We start from the raw sequence: 21,808 nt of genomic DNA, 5'->3' as shown, positions 1-21,808 counted from the left end.
TTAGCTTAAAACTTGAATATTTAGAGAAAACATGTAGCCAGTACTAATGATGATCTTATCCCATTGATATTTATCTATAGACTGAAGACAGTTGCCTTTCTTTCCTTTGTTGAGGCAGGGTTTCTTATAACTCATTTTCTCCATAACCTCAGATGAATCTCCACTGGCCTAATGACAGGAAGCATTCTCATCTTTTTATGACATGATATTTGGAAGATAAATCTAAAATCTCTAACATAAAAGAAGTTTCGTAATCACAAACTGTGAAAAGGTGGGGAAATATATACTTATTATAGGTAGTTTTTACCATGAATTTTCTGACCTTGGTTTGATTAAAATCTCAACCTAAATATTTCACCAATATAAATTTCTTTAGAATTTAATTGTTCATTTCACTGAACTTGGAATGAGAAAAAGCCCAATGTGGGGCAAAAAGGCTGACACAAAAGGAGTATTTAAGGACTGAGCTGCTTTACGGATCAAAGCATTTGAAACTGAACAGCCAATCTGACAAGAAGCAAAAACCACAGAACAGAGTCCCACCTAGTCTTTGTTTTGTTTCACAAAATATTTGGGCTCTTCTTACTGTCCTCTCCCACCTCCTCTCTCTTTGTTTATTTTATAGATGTCATTGAGGTAGATAACCTGATCCAACTCTGAAAGATTCAGGGGAGGAAGGGAAGCTTTCTACCTGAACATCCCTGATATAAACAGGAAATGAAGACATCACTCACTGTGCTTGGAACTGGGAAATTGTTCTGGGGCTTCTTCCTAATTCTTCATGCAGGCATTTGGAGTATCAATGGTAAGACACCGACTTCTTATATATTTCTGGGGGGATGTTGGAAGCAATGTTCTCCCTTGCTGATCTTAGTAGGATGTAGTGTTTTTGCCTAGTGGATAATGGTAGATGAAACCAAGTAGCTGGATTTGCTCACTGAAGACATGGTAGAAAGAACATAGACCAAATTAGAAAACAGTATTTAAGTCAGAGTTTGGCTGGTTTTCTTAAAAACATATTCTGATGGTAAGAACAGAGAATTGGGCAAATGCTATAAATAGTTCAGTATAAATTTATCACTATACTAGCAAAATTGTTCTGGATGTCATGCTGTTGGTGAACAAATAACTTCTTCTTTTCAAACTGAGACTAGAGGAGTGTTGGTTAGGTTAGGTGTTGGATAACTGGGATTATACATGACTCCATGGTTACTCTGGAATGGTGGTTTAGTCGCTAAGCCATGTCTGACTCTTGCAACCTCATGTACAGTAGCTTGCCAGGCTCCTCTGTCCATGGGGTTCTCCAGGCAAGAATACTGGAGTGGGTTGCCATTTCCTTTTCCAGAGGATCTCCCAGACCTAGGAATCGAACCTGGGTCTCCTGTGTTGCAGGCATGTGGCTAAATAAAATCTCCTTAATTGCTTCATGGGGCATGTGCCTTGAGAATACTGAATGAGACAATGCTGAGAAATATGGGATCAGTGCATTCTGTCACTGCTTTTATTATATTGTAGGTTAAAGGTGTCATGTGATATAGAAAACAGCTTAAATTTTGCATTCATGTTTGGCCACTTTTGCAAAAATTTTATACAAGTGAAAAAGTGTTGAGTTCACTTGCTCCTTTACTTTGTCAGAGATGCCCATATATTGTAAAGAGGGAGGGGCCGTGAAAGACAACAGAAGTTTCTAATTCCCTGGTTGTAAATAGCCTGCCTTATCCCTGCAAGCACATACTCTTGTAAGTTTCAAATCAGAAAACATGGTCACTGAAATCCTTTAGCATGTCATCTTCAGTTCTGAAATTGTGTTTTGAAATTTGTCTTCATGATACCAGGATGGCACACAAACAGCTGCAAAATAAAAAGTACCCTTCTCTTAAGCATTTTTATGTTTTTAAGTATTTGGTATTAAGGGGCTTCCCAGGTGTGCAGTGGGAAAGAATCCACCTGCAATGCAGGAGACTCAGGTTCAATCCCTGGGTCAAGAAGATTCCCTAGAGGAAGAAATGGCAACCCACTCTAGTATTCTTGCCTGGAGAATCCCATGGACAGAGGAGCCTGGTGGGCTACAGTCCATGTGGTCGCAAAAGAGTCAGACACAACCAAGCACAACAACAATAAAGCTGGTATTGTGCTGATGAAATGTGTAGATGGCCAGCTGTATTTTTCACTTTAGTTACAACTGAGGTTAAATATTATTAAAGAGAAATCATACCAGTTTGAAGAGTGTGCAGTGCTGTGTCACACAGGAGTACAGTTCAACTCTGCTCCTCCTTTCAGTGTGTGTCAGAACTGGGTTCATTGACTGGCTCTGCCACTTTCTGCGTGACCTTGGTTTAGTTTCTTATCCTCTCTTACCCTTAGTTTCCTCACTTGTAAAATAGAGATAATAATAATTTCTCTAAATTATGGGGCTATTGTGAAGACTACAGATACAATAGGTAAAGTGCACAGCATAGTAAACTCACATAATAAAAGTTTGATAAGAGTTGGACACAACTTAGTGACTAAACTACAAATATTAATGTTATTTTTGCTAATATTCTTTATACCAAACAATCCACAGAATATTCAAATAAATGGGAAACAAATTTTAACATTATCATTTAAAATAGTTGAGGTTTTGAAGCTAAAAATAGAATTAATAAATGAAGTATATTGTACAATATATTTAGCCCAAAGTGGAAGGAAATGGCAACCCACTCCAATGTTCTTGCCTGGAGAATCCCAGGGATGGCGGAGTCTGTGGGGTCGCACAGAGTCAGACATGACTGAAGCGACTTAGCAGCAGCATAGTGACTCGAATTATTTGAACGATAAAACAGAAAGCCTTGGACAAAGAATTAGCCAGATAGCTTATATATGTTTTTGGATTGCAGCATTACTTGAATTAAATTAGGGGTATATGTTGTTGAGGGGTTTCCCAGGTGGCACTAGACTCAATGGACATGAATTTGAGCAAACTCAGGGAGACAGTGAAGGATAGGGAAGTCTGGCGTGCTGCAGTCCATGGGGTCACAAAGAGTAGGACACTACTCAGTGACTGAACAACAACATAGGTTGGTGAGATTTGTACTCCTGACAGCTGATGACTCTATTCCTTTAAACCTCATTTATTTTAACCTTTATATCTTAGGGATTTCCTGTGATATAGTTACTGAATTCTTTACACAGGCACAAAGTTTCAAAGTCTTTAAGAACAGTTTTAAAATAATGTTTCCTTTCCACTTCAAAGCAATGTGAGGTATGTGTATATCTTCTTAGGAATGTGGCTGCATCAATAATAAGGTTGTGAAGAAGGTAATGTTCTCTACAAACTTCCTGTTGAAGGTCCTCCTTCATAATGAAATAATTCTTGCTTGCATTTTGTGTTTATCAAAAAAATTTAGGGGGAGCTTTGTCCCTTTGTATCTGGCATATGATTTCTGTCTGGATGGAAGTAATAGAAGTGTTAGCACATATACATGGACGGATGGGTTGATTATGCTGGTAAGAACAAGGCTCCGAGTGGAAATGCTCTTGTCAGTAGCCTGCCCCATCCTCAGTGAGTGACTCCAGCTGAGAGGCCCTGGACCACTTGATGCTCAACTTATTCAATCTGAACATCAGCCAAGGATTCCAGCATCAAGCATCCAGGAGCACTGCAGTTAATGTCTGGCTACTGTGTAGACTATACACGTTCTGAATAAAGGCAGGAGGAACTCTTGAATCCATACTCCACCTTCCTCCCACATTGTGTTTCTCCAGTATGAGTAGGCCATATCCTTGGGTCAGAGCAGAAATGCTGGAGCAAAATCTCTCATTCCTTCATATTCTGGTTTTGTAACACAGTGTCTTTATCAGGATTATTTATCTGGATGTGCTTATTTGTTCCTCTTGAAATACACATGTTTTATGCCAGAAATGGAGCTCAATCTTCTGCCAAATGCCTGTATATTGTTATCACAAAAGTGCCTGCTATAAGATATGAGTAATTTATATGTAGATGTCTACGAATACATTCTGCAGTTACAGGATTTCCTGGATTAAGGATTGAAAAGACTAATTCCTGTGTTGATCACAGCCTTGAATAGACTTTAATTAATTATTACTGAACTCTTTAATTATTACTTCCTCTGTCCCACTATCAAAATTTCCGCTATTGTAATATTGAAGTCAGTTTATCTTACTTCTCTGGGACTTTCCAACTTAATTTCCATTATTTGTGAGTTTCACCTTTACTTACATTTTAGAGTTGTTGAAAGAAAAATATTCACAGGCATTTGTAACCAGGTTCAAAGATAAAACCAATCTTTTGCTTTTTTTCTTGGAAAGGCAATGGTAGAGCAGGTAAGATCATTCCAGATTACTAGATTACTCTCCCATCTCTGCCGTTTACTGCTTCTCTGATTATAACCTCTCTGGTTCTCTTTCCTCTTCTAAATGATGGGGACAACAATGATATTGAACTTATAGGGATGTTGTTAGTAGTAAGTGAATTAATTCTGTAAAACTCTTAAAATAGTACCTGAAGTTTATTAGCTAAAATTACACAGTAAGTGCTGTGTAAGTTTACTGATAATGGTTTAGTTTTCTTTTTCCCCCCATTTAGTACAAAACTTTATTAGCTTGATAGTCTCCTTAAAGCAGTATTGGGAGATCATCTCTCATTTGAGGTTTACAAAAAGTTGTCTGTAAACAACTCTTTTTTACCAAAAAATATCATTTATTTATTTGGCTGAGCTAGCTCTTAGTTGCAGCTTGTGGGGTCTTTTTCTTTTTAGTTGTGGCTTGTGTGATCTGGAGCTTCTCAGGTGGTGCTGTGGTAAATAATCTGCCTGCCAATGCCAAAGATGCAGGTTTGATCCCTGGGTCAGGAAGATCCCCCGGAGAAGGGAAATCCCATGGGTAGGAGAGAGGAGCCGGTGGGCTACAGTCCATGGGAGTCTCAAAGAGTCAGATAGCACGAGCAACTGAGCACACACATGTGCGATCTAGTTCCCTGACTAGGAATTGAACTTAGGCCCCCTGCTTTGGGAGGATGGAGTCTTAGCTTCTGGACCATCAGAGAAGTCGCTATAAACAACTCTTTATATCATCATCTCCTTGGTTATGGACTCTGATTTCCATGGTTCTCAACAGAAGAAATTACTTGTTTGCCTGTGTACACATGCAGGGGAATCGTGTTAGTATGCTTAGAATCTAAATATGTACAATATGAGGTTCACATTGAACACAGATAAGAAGAGGGATAGAGAGGCCATCTCGACAGTCATGGGGAAACATTAGGTTTGTCTGGTAGAGCTCTCTAACTTCTTTTCTCATTCCTGATAACCACATTTATCTTATAAGCATAACATGGAACTTAAATATATCACAAACAACCCATTGTCCAGAAGTGACTATGAGGAGGGCTGGGACATTTAGATTCCAGCTGGGTGGTGATTATCCCATTTTTTTTTCTTCTGTGATATTAGGAGAATTAATATTGGAGGGCCATTGGCAGTTTCTGCCCACAATGATAATGCTAAGTATCTTCTAGGGCTTTGAAGATACCAATGAATCTCAGTATAATCTCTGTAGTATAATATCTTAGGAAGGTGAGGAAGTATCTATAAAAGAAGTAGAGATGGACTTTCCTTGTGTCCTTCCAGCAGCACAAAATGGAAGGACGGTTACTCTAAACATCATACATAGCCACTCAAACACCAAAGGCAATATTTAGAAATGTTGGTTTCTTATAAAATGCCAAAGATTCTCTTGAATGCTACTGTTTACAGCTTCTAAGGTATGCTCTAGGCTTTTCCTGTCCTGCTTTTTTTCCTAAGGTCACTGTGAGCAAGGTGGAAGCCCTAGCATCTCTGAAGGACTGGCCCAGCTTTGCCAGAGTCTTCCCTGCCTAGAACTATCCTCTAAATTGTCAGTAAGAATCATTTTTCTGTAGGGTCTATTGAACTGGCTAGACACTTTTGCTATTCCAGAGAGGTGATTACACACCGGCTAACACACTCTCCACCAGGTACTCATCCTCATCATATAGGACAGGCAGAACTCTGCAAGACTGGAGTGAATCCTCTGGCCTGGGGAGACAAAGACATGACCGGTAGGGAAGAGTCACAGGGGGGTCATTTGTCACTTGGTGGGAAAGTAATGAAGAAGTACTCAGAGAAAGCATGATAAAGCACCCAGAACAAAGATTTTTTTACTTCCTAGTTTTGGCCAAGACTGGCCTTCTTCATTAGTATAATTCTGAAGAATTTCATGTCTCATATAAGACAATAAAGAATCTGCCTGCAATACAGGAGACCTGAGTTTGATCCCTGGTTTGGGAAGATTCCCCTGAAGGAGGAAATGGCTACCCACTCCAGTATTCTTGCCTGGAGAATTTCATGGACAGGGGTAGCCTGGCAAGCTACAGTCTGTGGGGTCATAAAGAGTCGGACACGACTGAGTGACTAACATACACATAAAAGGACATTTTTCTTTGGAATAGAACCCGTTTTCTATCTCTATAATTTTTGTTTGGCTGGTGAATATACAGATCACTGCTGATCCCCAAAAGCAGCTGGAAGTGAGTGTTCAGAGCAGAGGCACTTGGGGCAGGCACTGTGGGTTTCCACCTGGACTCTGCTGCCCACAGGCCTTGTGCCCTTGGACAATTACTCAACTGCCGTGTCACTTCTGTAAATTCATCCTATCCAAAATATAGTAATGCCTGGCATTGATTATTATGTATTGTGAACCAACCACAGTGCCAACAACCTTCCTGTGTGTTCCCATGTGCTTTCACAACTACTCTTCTAGATAAGAGTTTGTGCCTTGGAGTTAGCCAGGCCTGGGTTCAAGTCCCAGTCCTGGCTCTGACTCCCGCCAGCTGGGGATCTTAAGTATGTGGCTTAACTTCTCTATACTTGGTTTCTCCCACTTAAGATAAAGATAATAATAATAATAACTACCTTACAAAATTGCTTTGAGGATCAAAAGAAACTATGTAGGGTACATAATAAGAACTCAAAAATATTAGCATATCCCTGTTTTCCTTCTGTTGGGAGCACCTAGGATGGGTTCATAGTACTTTGATAATGTGAAATATGATGCAATTGTGGGCAAGTGGCAGTGAAGAGGAGGCAGTGATTCTGAAGGCTGATTTTCCAAATGTGACAAGCTATCTGACCTGGTGATCACTGAAGTTCTCTGCTTGTCCTATTCTTTAATATCTCAGGGAAAGGAAATGGTGCAGGCACTTTGTATACTTTGCTGTTTGACAAAGCTGTGGCAAATACTAGAATGACTGTATCAAGTCTAAAAAAAATTTCAGAGTTATGGGAAACTAGATAAAACCAAGAGCTATATGGCTTAAAATCTTAGATTACTCAATACTACTGAATTAAAGAGATAGACTTCAAACTATTCTCCAGAGTAATCACATCACATTATGAGAAATTCTAGCCCTAGAAGAAATTGTTTCAAAATGTGCTCTATAAATACCACATGAAAGCAAACTTAAAGTTTTCACATACCATTTTAAGAAGATTTTAAGAAGAATATAGTAATAGAAAATGAGTGTGAAAATTCTCTCTATTCATTTCATGGTCTTTGTTTTTTAAGTAAAGGGAATAAATATGAATTCATACCATATGTATTCTTGGGGTGAAGTTCATTCTTTCCAGCTCCATTTTTGCTAAAGGAATTTTATATCTTATAAGTCTGTGTGTGGCTATGTGTGGTGTATTTGTGTTTAGACAAGGATGGATTGCCTCTCCCTAAGGCAACCAGTATCAGACAATATGCACAGAAAAGGGAAAAAACCTTGAACTATTTTTTCATACTATTTCTATGTCTGTGACCTCTATTATATTACATCTTGTTTGTCAGGTAAAAATGTGTGAATCCTTCATCTCACCATAAGGACTGAGATCAGCAAATCTTCATTGCAACCCTGAAATCAAGCCACAGGGTTTTCCATTAACAAAGATCATCCTTTAAAACAGAGTTTCTGATTTTAACAATGGATGTGTACACCCTTATTCAAATTTCCCCAGATATTCCCAGCACTTCTGGAAATATCTGACTTGTGGTATGGGTGTGTTTACAACAGAGTTAAAATAATAAGTTTAATCAACACTACGTAATACAACATTAAATTAGTGGTTTCTGCATGCAATGGAATTCCCCTACCCTCATCTCAAGTCACCACACTTCTGATTTTGTGAGCCAGCTTGTGATGGGAAGTAGGTCATGTGGGCTTCCTGATGCTGTACATGAGATTCCTTGAGGCTGTCTGGGTGGATGTCCTTCCAGGATCTTTGATGTGTGATTACACGGCAGCTGTTGTTATGTGTGGACTGGCCTTGCCTACGCCCTAAGTCCTGGAGGAGGAAATGGCAATCCACTCCAGTATTCTTGCCTGGGAAATCTCATGGACAGAGGAGCCTGGTGGGCTGCAGTTCATGGGGTTGCAAAAGAGTTGGACTTAACCACTAAACAACAACAACATGCTCAAGTCACTGTGTCATGGGACCCCCTAAACCACACCAGTTTGCAAAGGAGAGGCGCATGTTTCCCTTCCTTATTAGTACCCATCTCTCTGCTCTACCCCTCTGCACTCTAAAGCAAGAAAGATCACACTACCAGCATCCTCTGAAGGCCTGTTTCTTCCTGAGTCTGAAGACTAATCTTCTGAGGCCTCCCCATCACATATCTGAAGTTTTTGTTAGTTGTTTTTCTACCATAGTACCTTCTGATAGAAGCTAAAATCCTGGTTCATGTAAGAGAAAATTATTGGCATATTATGTCATGGGCTTCCCAGGTGATGCTAGTGGTAAAGAACCTGCTTGCCAATGCAGGAGACATAAGAGACTTGAGTTTGATCCCTGGGTTGAGAAGATCCCCTGGAGAAGGGCATGGGAACCCACTTCAGTAATCTTGGCTGGAGAATCCCATGGACAGAGGAGCCTGGCCTGCTACAGTCCATAGAGTCACAAAGAGTCGGACACAATTGAAGTGACTTAGCACGTACACATACTTGTCACAGTCATTTTAGCTCTTAAAAAAGTTATTTATGTACATATTTATGGTCAACTCTAAAACAATCTTAGGTCAAACTAAGGCACTCAGGCTTCATTACTGTCATTCATTTATTTCAGTGAATGTAACTATTTTGAACTTTCCATAAATGTAAGAATGTTTCAATAGAGAGGTTAAAATCTGTTGGGGTTTTCCTCATGGCAATAGTTGTAATCAAGGTATATCATCTTTAAAAATAAGAAATAACTATTTCATTCAAGATTCATAACTATAAACCTCTTTTTTTCTTAGTTGTTATTAAGTTTTACAAATTACTTACTCTCTTCAGCTCCTTATGGTATTTACACCTGTGGCTAGGCTTGCTCAGCTGGAAGATATTGGGCCATCCAGTTTTTTGTGGTTGGCATGCCTTTCTGATTGGTTGATCTGGGTATCTGGATGACCACGGAGTGTCATTTCTTAAATATTTTGAGTATCACCCCAAATGGACATAAATCAGGCCTTTCTACACTACATACTTATAAGATCTAGTTTTTCTTTCGTGCTTAGGTTATAACCACTAAAGGGTATGTTGAGATGCATATATCCTTCACCTTGACATTTTGAGTCCACGTCACAAAGGACTCAGGGCTTCCCTGGTAGCTCAGATGGTAGAGAATCTGTCTGCAATGCAGGAGACCTGGGTTTGATCCCTGGGTTGGGAAGATAGCTGGGAGAAGGGAATGGCAACCCACTCCAGTATTCTTGCCTGAAGAATTCCATGGTGGGCTACGGTCCATGAGGCTGCAGAGTTGGACATGATTGAGGGACTAAGCACACATACTCTAAGGAGTCAGCTGTGTCTGTTCTGTGTCCTTAGCACACAGACAGGATAGGAGTTGTGAGCAGGGGATTTTTCTTTTCATGAAGCTCTCTCTGTTCAGTCTCAGGGTACATCATGCTTCTCACTTTCATACTTTTTCTAAGGCCATCTCCTTTTGCTATCCCTGGGAAGCAGAAGATCTCCTTTTGCCATCCCTGGAAAGATGGGAAGATCAGAAGACTGAAGCATAAATACATATTTAACTATAACATAGTAATGCATGTCACGCAAAATAGCATGGGGCATTTTGTGTGGCATCAAGTGGATGTGGGTTGCTAGAGTGTGTTGTGGAAGGGGGAGGGGGATAAGGTTGCATAAATAAGCAGGGAATAAATGCCATTTGGTGAAGGATGGACATTTTTCAGTAGGCACTGAAGACTCTATAGGGTTTCAGGCAAAAAAAAAATCATGCAATTGACTTTTAATTTTAAGAATATAAACTGTGACAGTACTGTGGAGAATCAGTTTGGTTGGGGAAGGGGAAAAAGGTCAAGTTTGGAATGCAGAAGGCTAGTTGTTAAGCTGTGACAATAATCCTCATGAAGTAGAATGAGACCCAAATTAAGGCAGTGGCATGAAAACAAATTCAAAAGATATTTTGGATGCTGAATTAACTTAATTTGGTGGCTGAAGGAATGGGGCAGGAGACAAGGATGGCACCCAGGCTCTAGCCATGTGATTAGGTAGACAGTGATATTATACTGTGATAATGGAAAGGGCACCAGGACTGCCCTGGGGTGAGAATTGGAGGCTGAGAAGATTCAACCTCCTCCTTGAAGTTTTCTGTGATAGTCCAGACAGACAGAAAGGCTTTCTCCCTCTAAGAGATCTGAAAACTCTGAGAGATTATATCTTGTCAAGATTTAAAGAAAAAAAAAATCATATTGGAAAACTGAAGAGCCAAGTGAGGCTCTTTCTGTATCCCCTTAGCACTGGAAACTGTTCCATTACTAAATAAACATGAACAGTGTGATGTCCACACTCCTGGGATGTGGGCAGTAAGGGCATACATTATCTGTACAGAGTTTGAAAACAAACAACCAAAGTCAATCTACTTTTAATGACCACATACCAGCAATTCTGAACAATATCAGTGATAAAATATTTCCTCCACACCCAAATACTTTGGTCTAAGTTCTAAATAAACACTATGGTTACTCCTGAGTTTTAATAATTTATATGTAAGTTTCAAATGAGTACATTTTTCAGTACTTTCCCTTTGATAAATATTACATCTACATGAAAGTTAACTTAGAAAACATCCCTGTTAGAGAGGTGGCCCTGAACACATACAAATTCAGCTACATATGGACTTTCCTGGTGGCTCAGTAGAAAAGACTCCATCTGCAATGCAGAAGGTGCAGGAGCTATGGGGTTCGATCTCTGGGTTGGAAAGATCCCCTAGAGCAGGGCATAGCAACCCTGTAAGAACCCCCAGTATTCTTGCCTGGAGTAACCCATGAACAGAGGAGCCTGGTGGGCTACCGTCCATGGAGCCGCAAAGGGTCGGACATGACTGAATCGACTTAGCGTGCACACAGGCATGTTCACTTCAAGAGTAAATTTATAATGTTCAGAATTACTTGAGCTTACTTTAGGCATAGTTTGTGTCTCAAACCCCTGTGGTACTACATATTTCTGCATTTAAACAGTAGATTTTAAATAAGCAATAATATCATAGTGATTAGAGAGACAAGGAAACACAATGTAAAGTTTCATTTCTTTTGTTCCATGTAAATATTTTGAATATTTGTTTAAAATTCTAAACAGTGAAACAAAACACAGACTGTGAGGTGCAATATTTTTTCATGCATGAACTGAAGTTTATATCTGAAATGTTTTATTGATTGATATCTTTATAATTGAAATGCTTTATTGACTAATAGCTATATAGTTGTAGATTTATATTTTATAATCTTTAAAGTGTTGTTTTAAAATTAAAGAATGAATCAAGAAAATAAAACTTTATGATAGTAGTAGTGGTACAGTATGGTAATTGTTTATATTATATTTTTTATAGAACTTTAGTTTTAATTACTGGAAAATTACTTATATAAACCACAATATCAGGCTGCAACTAAAGGATTCGAGTTCACACTGTTTCAGTTCAGTTCAGTTCAGTCGCTTAGTTGCGTCTGACTCTTTGTGACCCCATGAATTGCAGCACGCCAGGCCTCACACTATTTAGATACATATAAAAGTATTAAATAAATACCTATGCACTTTTCCTTTTTTTGGATTCTCTTTTTCAGATATTTTAAAACTTTCATTTTTTTTTAAAATAAATTTTTTAGCCATGTGGTATGTGGGATCTTAGTTCCCCTACTGGGAATCAAACTCGTGCCCTCTGCATTGGAAATACAGAGTCTTAACCACTGGACTGCCAGGGAAGTCCCTGCATTGCTTTATATATGAAGTTTAATGACAAAAAAAAAAAAAGCCAGTTTCTTTTCTGGCCATTTTATTATTTGTTTCATTTCATGATTATTTCTGAATACAGAAAAAAAAGGTTGTTAAAAATGATGCACTCTGGGCATCAATTATACTAGGTATACCCTAGCCATGGAATATATATTCTATAATAATGCAGTAGCAATTTTCATGAGAATTTTTAAAAGGAGAGGCTTCCTAAACCTATAGTGACATAAAAAGGGATACTTCATCCTTTAAGAGCCTGGAGATAGTAGAGGTTTCATCATTCACTGCATGCATTTATTTTAATTATTTTTAGCATTGAAAATGTCCTACCCATTAGATATAAATATTTGAGGAAACAGCAGAAACAACAACTAATATTGACTGATATATCCAGCCAAAAGCAACTGTGATCGGCATTCTTTTCCAGGAGATGTTTGGCAAGACAAACCCCTTGGGAAGAGCTTTGAATTTCCTGAGTGTCATAAAATGATTATGTGCTGTGTTGTGCTTAGCTGCTCAGTCGTACCCAACTCTTTGTGACCCCATGGACTGTAGCCCAGCAGGCTTTTCTGTCCATGGTGAGTCTCCAGGGAAGAATCCTGGGGTGGGTTGCCATGCCCTTCTCCAGGAGATCTTCCCAACCCAGGGATAGAACCCAGGTGTCCCACATTGCCAGCAGATTCTTTACCATCTGAGCCAACAGGGAAGCCCATAAAATGGTTGTGCATATTAATAGTTTGGGAAAAGCAGCAAGAAAATGTCAACATGCTTGTCAGATGGAAAATTAGAATTGTATCATTTACCTCAGTGCATTATTCCTGACTGTAAACATCCATTTTAGTTTCAGGCAGGTAGACAGTGTTAACGTCTTCTTTCTAGAGAGAATACCCTTGATGACTTTTAATGCCTGTTCTCAAGTCTCCATCTGTTCTTTCCTTCACTCAAGAAAAATTCCTATGCTACTCAGTGTGACAGCCAATGATCTTCATCCTTCTGATAACATACAAGAACCACAGTGATGTTTCTATTATCCCACTGCAGGTCATTGATATGGTTTGGGCTAACAGCTAGCTCATCTCTACTTGTAATTCACTTTATGCACTCCTCCCAAGCCCACAGTCATGGAATCCTGGAACTAGTCAGGATGTTCAACAGTGCTACTAGCATTGGGTGATAGCCCAGTAGCTAAATGGAAGGGTGACTATTGTTGCTGTTTAGTTGCCAAGTCGTGTCTGGCTCTTTGCAACCCCATGGACTGTAGCCCTCCAGGCTCCTCAGTCCATGGGATTTCCCAGGCAAGAATACTGGGTTGCCATTTCCTTCTCAAGGGGATTTTTCTGACCCAGGAATCAGTCTAGTCTGCAGCTTGCTAGGTAGATTCTTTACCACCAAGCCATCTGGGAGGCCCAAATGGAAAGGTAACATTGTAATAGAATGAGAGGCCTAGATGTCTTAGAGACTTAGCATCAGTAACACACTGAGAGAAGTGAAGTTGAATATATGTGTGTAGGAGAGGTTGACTTCCTATTTTTTGTTGTTGTTGTAAAATTTTTTCATCTGCTTTATTTATTTATTTTTGCCATAGTATGTGGCATTTGGGGTCCTAGTTCCCTGACCAGGGATCGAACCCCTGCCCTCTGAAGTGGAAGCATGGACTCTTTAACCACTGCATCAGAGAAATCCCCTTTCATCTTATTTTTTAAAGAATTGAGGGCCAGTGAGGCTGGGTGGCTATCAATATCACACAGTCTGTTAGCATTTGAACAACCAGGTTTAATTGAATATTTTCATTTTTAGCTATTTATATGAACTTTATAAATATTCCAAAAGAATCAGGCTCTGTGTTTTCTCATGATAGATAAACAACATTTAAACTTCTCTCCCCATACCCCAGTGCTTATTCCATTTACTCTGAAACAACTAGTGATCTACATATCAGTCTTTTCAGAAAACCATGATCCAAGAGTGTATCAGTTCCCTGAATCTGCCATGAGATACCTGGATAGTGTACCTTTTCCCCTTCAACTTCCTCAGACTTAAAATACTTCCCCTGTCCTGTTTACTGCTCTGATTATCAAAAAGCTACTCACTCACTAAGGTTCATCTCAAATATAAACTTTCCATTCAGCTTTACCCCTATAGTCACAGTTGAAATTAATCCTCTGCACACCCAAGCAAGGTCTGCACCCTTTTATAGTGTTATTTCATTCTCCCATCTGTCAAGCCTAATTCCCATTAGAAGACAAGCCCCTTCAAGGGAGGTACCTTGTCTTATTTATTTCTATACCCCCTAATAACTAGCATACAAGGTCCCTCTGAGCCTTCCTTTCAGTTCAGTTAAACTTGAAGAGTGGTAGTTAGTAAATTTATTCCAGAAAAGTGTCATTGATGGGTAATCTTACCTCACCAATTAAATGATACATTCTTTGAGGTTAAAAAGCTCTTTACCTATAACTATTTTGTTTTTCACGATGCTGGCACAGAGTTGCAGGCTTCATAGACTATGATCGACTTATCCAAGAAAATGAAAACAGAAATTAGAAGGCTGAAGTAGTTTATTAACTTCAGGGAGGGGAATGGACTTCTTAAAAGATGGGTTTCACTTGACCTTTCTGCTTTTGACCTCTTCCCTATTTTTGTTGCAGTTCCAACCACTTCCAGGCATAATGTTTTTAAACACTTTCTTTTGGTGAATGATTTTACCCTTCTTCCTCAATTTTTCAATAACCTCATAACCTGACTTTGAATTTGCTTAATTTTTTCTGAATTTTTGGAAACCAAAAGTATTTAAGTGACCAAAATCAGATTGATTATATTCTTTGCAGCCAGGAATGGAGAAGCTCTATACAGTCAACAGAAACAAGACCAGGAGCTGACTGTGGCTCAGATCATGAACTCATTATTGCCAAATTCAGACTTAAATTGAAGAAAGTAGGGAAAACCGCTAGACCATTCATGTATGACCTAAATCAAATCCCTTATGATTATACTGTGGAAGTGAGAAATAGATTTAAGGGCCTAGATCTGATAGACAGAGTGCCTGATGAACTATGAAATGAGGTTCATGACATTGTACAGGAGACAGGGATCAAGACCATCCCTATGGAAAAGAAATGCAAAAAAGCAAAATGGCTGCCTGGGGAGGCCTTACAAATAGCTGTGAAAACAAAAGAAGTGAAAAGCAAAGGAGATAAGGAAAGATATAAGCGTCTGAATACAGAGATCCAAAGAATAGCAAGAAGAGATAAGAAAGCCTTCTTCAGCGATCAATGCAAAGAAATAGAGGAAAAGAACAGAATGGGAAAGACTAGAGATCTCTTCAAGAAAATTAGAGATACCAAGGGAACATTTCATGCAAAGATGGGCTTGATAAAGGACAGAAATTGTATGGACCTAACAGAAGCAGAAGATACTAACAAGAGGTGGCAAGAATACACAGAACAACTGTACAAAAAAGATCTTCATGACCCGGATAATCACGATGGTGTGATCACTCATCTAGAGCCAGGCATCTTGGAATGTGAAGTCAAGTGGGCCTTAGAAAGCATCACTACAAACAAAGCTAGTGGAGGTGATGGAATTCCAGTGGAGCTATTTCAAATCCTGAAAGATGATGCTGTGAAAGTGCTGCACTCAATATGCCAACAAAATTGGAAAACTCAGCAGTGGCCACAGGACCGGAAAAGGTCAGTTTTCATTCCAATCCCAAGGAAAGGCAATGCCAAAGAATGCTCAAACTACCGTACAATTGCACTCAACTCACATGCTAGTAAAGTAATGCTCAAAATTCTCCAAGCCAGGCTTCAGCAATACGTGAAATGTGAACTTCCTGATGTTCAAGCTGGTTTTAGAAAAGGCAGAGGAACCAGAGATCAAATTGCCAACATCCTCTGGATCATGGAAAAAGCAAGAGAGTTCCAGAAAAACATCCATTTCTGCTTTATTGACTATGCCTAAGCCTTTGACTGTGTGGATCACAATAAACTGTGGAAAATTCTGCAAGAGATGGGAATACCAGACCACCTGACCTGCCTCTTGAGAAATCTGTATGCAGGTCAGGAAGCAGCAGTTAGAACTGGACATGGAACAACAGACTGGTTCCAAATAGGAAAAGGAGTACTTCAAGGCTGTATATTGTCACCCTGCTTATTTAACTTCTATGCAGAGTACATCATGAGAAATGCTGGACTGGAAGAAACACAAGTTGGAATCAAGATTGCCAGTAGAAATATCAATAACCTCAGATATGCAGGTGATACCACCCTTATGGAAGAAAGTGAAGAGGAACTAAAAAGCCTCTTAATGAAAGTGAAAGTGGAGAGTGAAAAAGTTGGCTTAAAGCTCAACATTCAGAAAACAAAGATCATGGCATCCGGACCCACCACTTCATGGGAAATAGATGGGAAACAGTGGAAACATGTCAGACTTTATTTTGGGGGGCTCCAAAATCACTGCAGATGGTGACTGCAGCCGTGAAATTAAAAGACGCTTACTCCTTGGAAGAAAAGTTATGACCAACCTTGATAGCATATTCAAAAGCAGAGACATTACTTTGCCGACTAAAGTCTGTCTAGTCAAGGTTATGGTTTTTCCAGTAGTCATATATGGATGTGAGAGTTGGACTGTGAGGAAGGCTGAGCGCCGAAGAATTGATGCTTTTGAACTGTGGTGTTGGAGAAGACTCTTGAGAGTCCCTTGGACTGCAAGGAGATCCAACCAGTCCATTCTGAAGGAGATCAGCCCTGGGATTTCTTTGGAAGGAATGATGCTAAAGCTGAAACTCCAGTACTTTGGCCACCTGATGTGAAGAGTTGACTCATTGGAAAAGACTCTGATGCTGGGAGGGTTTGGGGGCAGGAGGAGAAGGGGACGACAGAGGATGAGATGGCTGGATGGCATCACTGACTCGATGGATGTGAATCTGAGTGAACTCCAGGAATTGGTGATGAACAGGGAGGCCTGGTGTGCTGTGATTCATGGGATCACAAAAAGTCGGACACGACTGAGTGACTGAACTGAACTGAACTGTCTATGGTCTCAGAGCAATTGTAAATATCTAAATATTCAAGGTTTTCTAAATGTTCTGTGCAGGCCACTTATCTCAATCTGATTCTTGAAAATCCAAACAGTTTACAATTAACTTTGAACAGTGTTTTTGAGATGTAAGCATAAATTACAGTGAGAGATTTATTAAGTGATAGGAAATAGCTAAAAATGAGAATATTTATGCTGTCCAAAATATGGAAATAAAGTGGAACATTACGCTAGGTAAAGTGATACATGGAATGCAGGACCATTATTTGCCCCCCAGCTGAACGCCTGACTAGTCCTCAACCTTCTTTATCTTTAAAAAAGAGTTTTGATTATAATCTCAGTTATACTTATATAACTGTAACCTATGATACTATGAATCTATTAAAGTCTGTAAATCTAATAATTTGCAATCACTGAAGGAAATTAATAAAGAGGATGGGTGGAATATGTTCCTGAAGCAAAAGTCACTTAGTCGTGTCCGACTCTTTGCAACCCCATGGACCATACAGTTCATGGAGTTCTCAAGGGCCAGAATACTGGAGTGGGTAGCTGTTCCCTTTTCCAGGGAATCTTCCTCCCAACCCAGGATCGAAACCAGGTCTCCTGCACTGCAGGCATATTGTTTACCAGCTGAGCCACAATCTGAGGAAGTGTACAAAATGGGGAAAGAGCCAAAAAAGAACTATAAGGAAGGAGGAAAAGAACTCAGAGAGAAAACACTCTTAAGACTTTACTGGAAAAAAAATAAGATAAAAGATATGAATCGCTATATAGCGCCTAGGCACCTTGGCCTCTTTTAGTTATTTTGTTTCACCACCATACAGTGTTGGGCCCATAGTAGAATATTTCATGATTTATATGCACTCATGAGGTAACTGACAAAAAGATTAAGCAGTTGTCATGAACTGGTGCAATTTCTCGTGCTCCTTTTATGCATAAGTCTTTAAAAGCACCATGTTGTTGTTCAGTAGCTAAGTCATGTTCGACTCTTTGCCACTCCATGGACTGCAGCATGCCAGGCTTCCCTGTCCTTCACTGCCTCCCAGAGTTTGCTCAAATTCATGTCCATTGAGTCTGTGATGCTATCTAACCATCTCATCCTCTGCTGGCCTCTTTTCCTTTTGCCTTCAATTTTTCCCAGCCCCAGGATCTTTTCCAGTGAGTCAGCTCTTCAGATCAGATGGCCAAAGTATTGGAGCTTCAGCTTCAGCATCAGTCCTTTCAATGAATATTCAGGGTTGATTTCCTTTAGGATTGATGGGTTTGATCTCCTTGCAGTCCAAGGGCCTTCTCCAGCACAATTTGAAAGCATCAATTCTTCAGTGCTCAGCCTTCTTTATGATCCAACTCTCACATCCATACATGACTACTGGAAAAATCATAGCTTTGACTATATGAACTTTTGTTGGCACAGTGATGTCTCTACTTTTTAACATGCTGTCTAGGCTTGTCATAGCTTTCCTTCCTAGGAGCAAGTGTCTTAATTTCATGGCTGAAGTTGCCATCAGCAGTGATTTTGGAGCCCAAGAAAATAAAATCTGTCACTACTACTTTTTCCCCATCTACTTGCTACAAAGTGGTGGGACCAGATGCCATGATCTTAGGTTTTTTAATGATGAGTTTTAAGCCAACTTTTCCCCTCTCCTTTTTCACCCTTATCAAGAGGCTTTTTAGTTCCTCTTCACTTTCTGCATTAGAGTAGTATCATCTGCATGTCTGAAACAGGCAAGGTGGTCTGGTATTCCCATCTTTTTGAGGATTTTCCAGTTTGTTGTGATCCACACAGTCAAAAACATGATATTCTCCAGCAATTAATAGATGGATGCTGCTGCTGCTGCTGCTAAGTCACTTCAGTCGTGTCTGACTCTGTGTGACCCCATAGATGGCAGCCCACCAGGCTCCCTCGTCCCTGGGATTCTCCAGGCAAGAACACTGGAGTGGGTTGCCATTTCCTTCTCCAGTGCATGAAAGTGAAAAGTGAAAGTGAAGCTGCTCAGTCATGTCCAACCCTCAGCGATCCCATGGACTGCAGCCTTCCAGGCTCCTCCATCCATGGGATTTTTCCAGGCAGGAGTACTGGGGTGGCGTGCCATTGCCTTCTCCGTAATAGATGGATACTTCCACATAAACGTACATTCTAAACAATTGAACTTGCCCCTTTGGAAGCCAAAACATTTTTTGAAGTAATCATTTCTGATGAAATTCTTTGTAAAACAGACTAAACACTTCTTTGTTTCTAAAATTGGATGGTATTAATATTAAACATAAAATTTTATTGTTGATTCAATGTTATTATAAATAAGTTATTAATCTGTATTATATAACATAATTATGCTCTGGGTTAAATAGGAAATAATAATGGAATTGTAAGAATTGTGAATAAAAATGAGATAAATTTTGAATCTTGTAATATTTATTTTGTTTGCTTGGAGAGAATTTCTTTTTCACATATCTTGGCTATAAATTATATTTCAGATGCTGAGGTAACCAGGTATAACCTTTCCTGATAAGTTAAGGGTAACAGAACTTATTCAATAACATAGAGAATTAAAACATTTTTTCTTAGCTTCAGATTTTATGTGCAACTGACTATTACTAACAGAAGGCTCAAAGAAGATAATAGAAAAATCTGTTTCCAGGAAAATTTGCCCTTCCCACCAAAACAAAGGAAAATATATTTCTTGTATGTCAGGTCTGTAGGCAGAAATTCCAAAAGAGGTGGATAACTGCTCTTCTTCCCACTTAGGAAAACATAAAAAATTCAATTATTTCAAAACATCCTCTCTTCAGAAATTTATCTTGTATTGCATTTATCTTGTACATGCAATACAAGATAAGGGAATGGAAAATTTTCAAGGTATGTGTCATTAAAGCCATTGAAACACAAGTTTAGAGAAATGTAATGCCAACTATCATAGGGAAATATTTGTCTACAAAAATTTCTTCTCTCCCAGTTATTGAACTATACCTGAGCTAGTAATAGAAAATTAGTAATTACTACTCAAGAAACAACAGCAGAGTAGTGGATAATGAATTATAGAGTAATGGATTCTAGTATGAGTTTAAATCTTGATTATTTTAATTATTAAAATATAACTTTAGGTAAGGTCTTTATTACCTCAGTTTCCTTATGCAGAAAACAAGATTCATAATAATACAATATATTATTTTGTTGTGAGGATTAAATGACTAAAATATGTAGTATGTTTTAAACAGCCTCTGGAATATAAGTAACAAGAAGTTATTATTATTTGATACTATTGAAATAGCTTCCCTTGTGGCTCAGCTGGTAAAGAATCTGCCTGCAATGCAGGAGACCTGGGTTCAATCCCTGGGTTGGGAAGATCCCCTGGAGAAGAAAAAGGGTACCCACTCCAGTATTCTGGCCTAGAGAATTCCATGGAGAATTCCATTACTGAGTGACTCTCACATTGGAGTAGCTACATGATAATAAAATAAACCTAATTAGAATGAAATATAATTTTATAATAATAAACTGTCAACATTTTAGAAATTGAGGAAATCATTGAACAATTGAGAAAATTGTTTAATTTTTTTTAACAAATATTTATTATGTATCTACTATGTGTCACAGCAGACACTCTGCTAGTAAGGGTTAATATACTGTAAAATGTTATCTGAGAAAATTGTAAAATCATGCGTAATAAATCTTTCACTGAAACTGTTGAGGTGGCAAATATTTAGTCCTTCCAAAACAGAATTGATTTTAATTTTGCTTTTTTCTTCCAGGAGACAAGTCATGTGATATACAACTTTACATTAAGAAATATTCCATGTATGTTGTATCATCAGGGGACCCATTTGAACTGGAATGCCCTATGAAATATTGTGCTAATAGACCTGCTGTGACCTGGTGCAAGCTTGAAGGAAACAATTGTTTACATCTTGGTGACAGACTTCAGGGGTCTATGGGTTGGGAAGAAAGGAAGCTTATTTCAGTTTTTATTTTGCATTTTAATCAAGTGCTTGCTAGTGACAGTGGCTCATACCGCTGTTTTGTGAACTCTTCATCTGGATTCATTGAAAGCCACTCAGTTACCATTAATGTGACAGGTGAGTTCTAGATATCAAGACTATCTAATTTTTTTTTGGTCATGTTTTAAGAAAAAGAGGGCTCAGATTCTCAAGTGATTATGTTAGACATTGAACTCATGTTAAATCATAAATTGTGATGTGTGGTCATATACGTGTCTGTGTGTTTGGAATGAGACAGTGAAGAGTAGAGAAAAATATATAATAAAATTGTTGGTCTTGCCTCTAGGGGACATAACATTTATTTGGTAAGTCTAAAATTTTATCACAGAATCATGAGAAAAATTGCGGTGAATATCAAATTTAATAGTAGACAGCTTTTTACTTTTTGCCCTTTAAATTTTTTTTCTTATATTTATCAGTTCTTGACTTTTTGATAATAAATCCTTGACCTTATGTTTGTGTTGCTCAGACAATTACACCCTTGTTAATAGT

General features: G+C 38.8%; 1 protein-coding gene across 1 annotated transcript in view; it reads left to right on the top strand.

Moving 5' to 3' along the window:
• Positions 1-717: 717 nt before the first annotated feature.
• Positions 718-21,808, top strand: part of BTLA (B and T lymphocyte associated) — a 33,013-nt gene continuing 11,922 nt past the window's right edge. The window contains exons 1-2 of the mRNA XM_068986776.1: positions 718-805; positions 21,071-21,394. Of these exons, the coding sequence (XP_068842877.1) occupies positions 718-805; positions 21,071-21,394 (412 nt within the window). The remainder of the gene's footprint in view (positions 806-21,070; positions 21,395-21,808) is intronic.

The sequence above is a fragment of the Capricornis sumatraensis genome, chromosome 1 (genome assembly GCF_032405125.1).
Source record: "Capricornis sumatraensis isolate serow.1 chromosome 1, serow.2, whole genome shotgun sequence".
NCBI classification, from domain to species: domain Eukaryota; kingdom Metazoa; phylum Chordata; class Mammalia; order Artiodactyla; family Bovidae; genus Capricornis; species Capricornis sumatraensis.
This window is presented reverse-complemented; position numbering and strand designations above follow the sequence as displayed.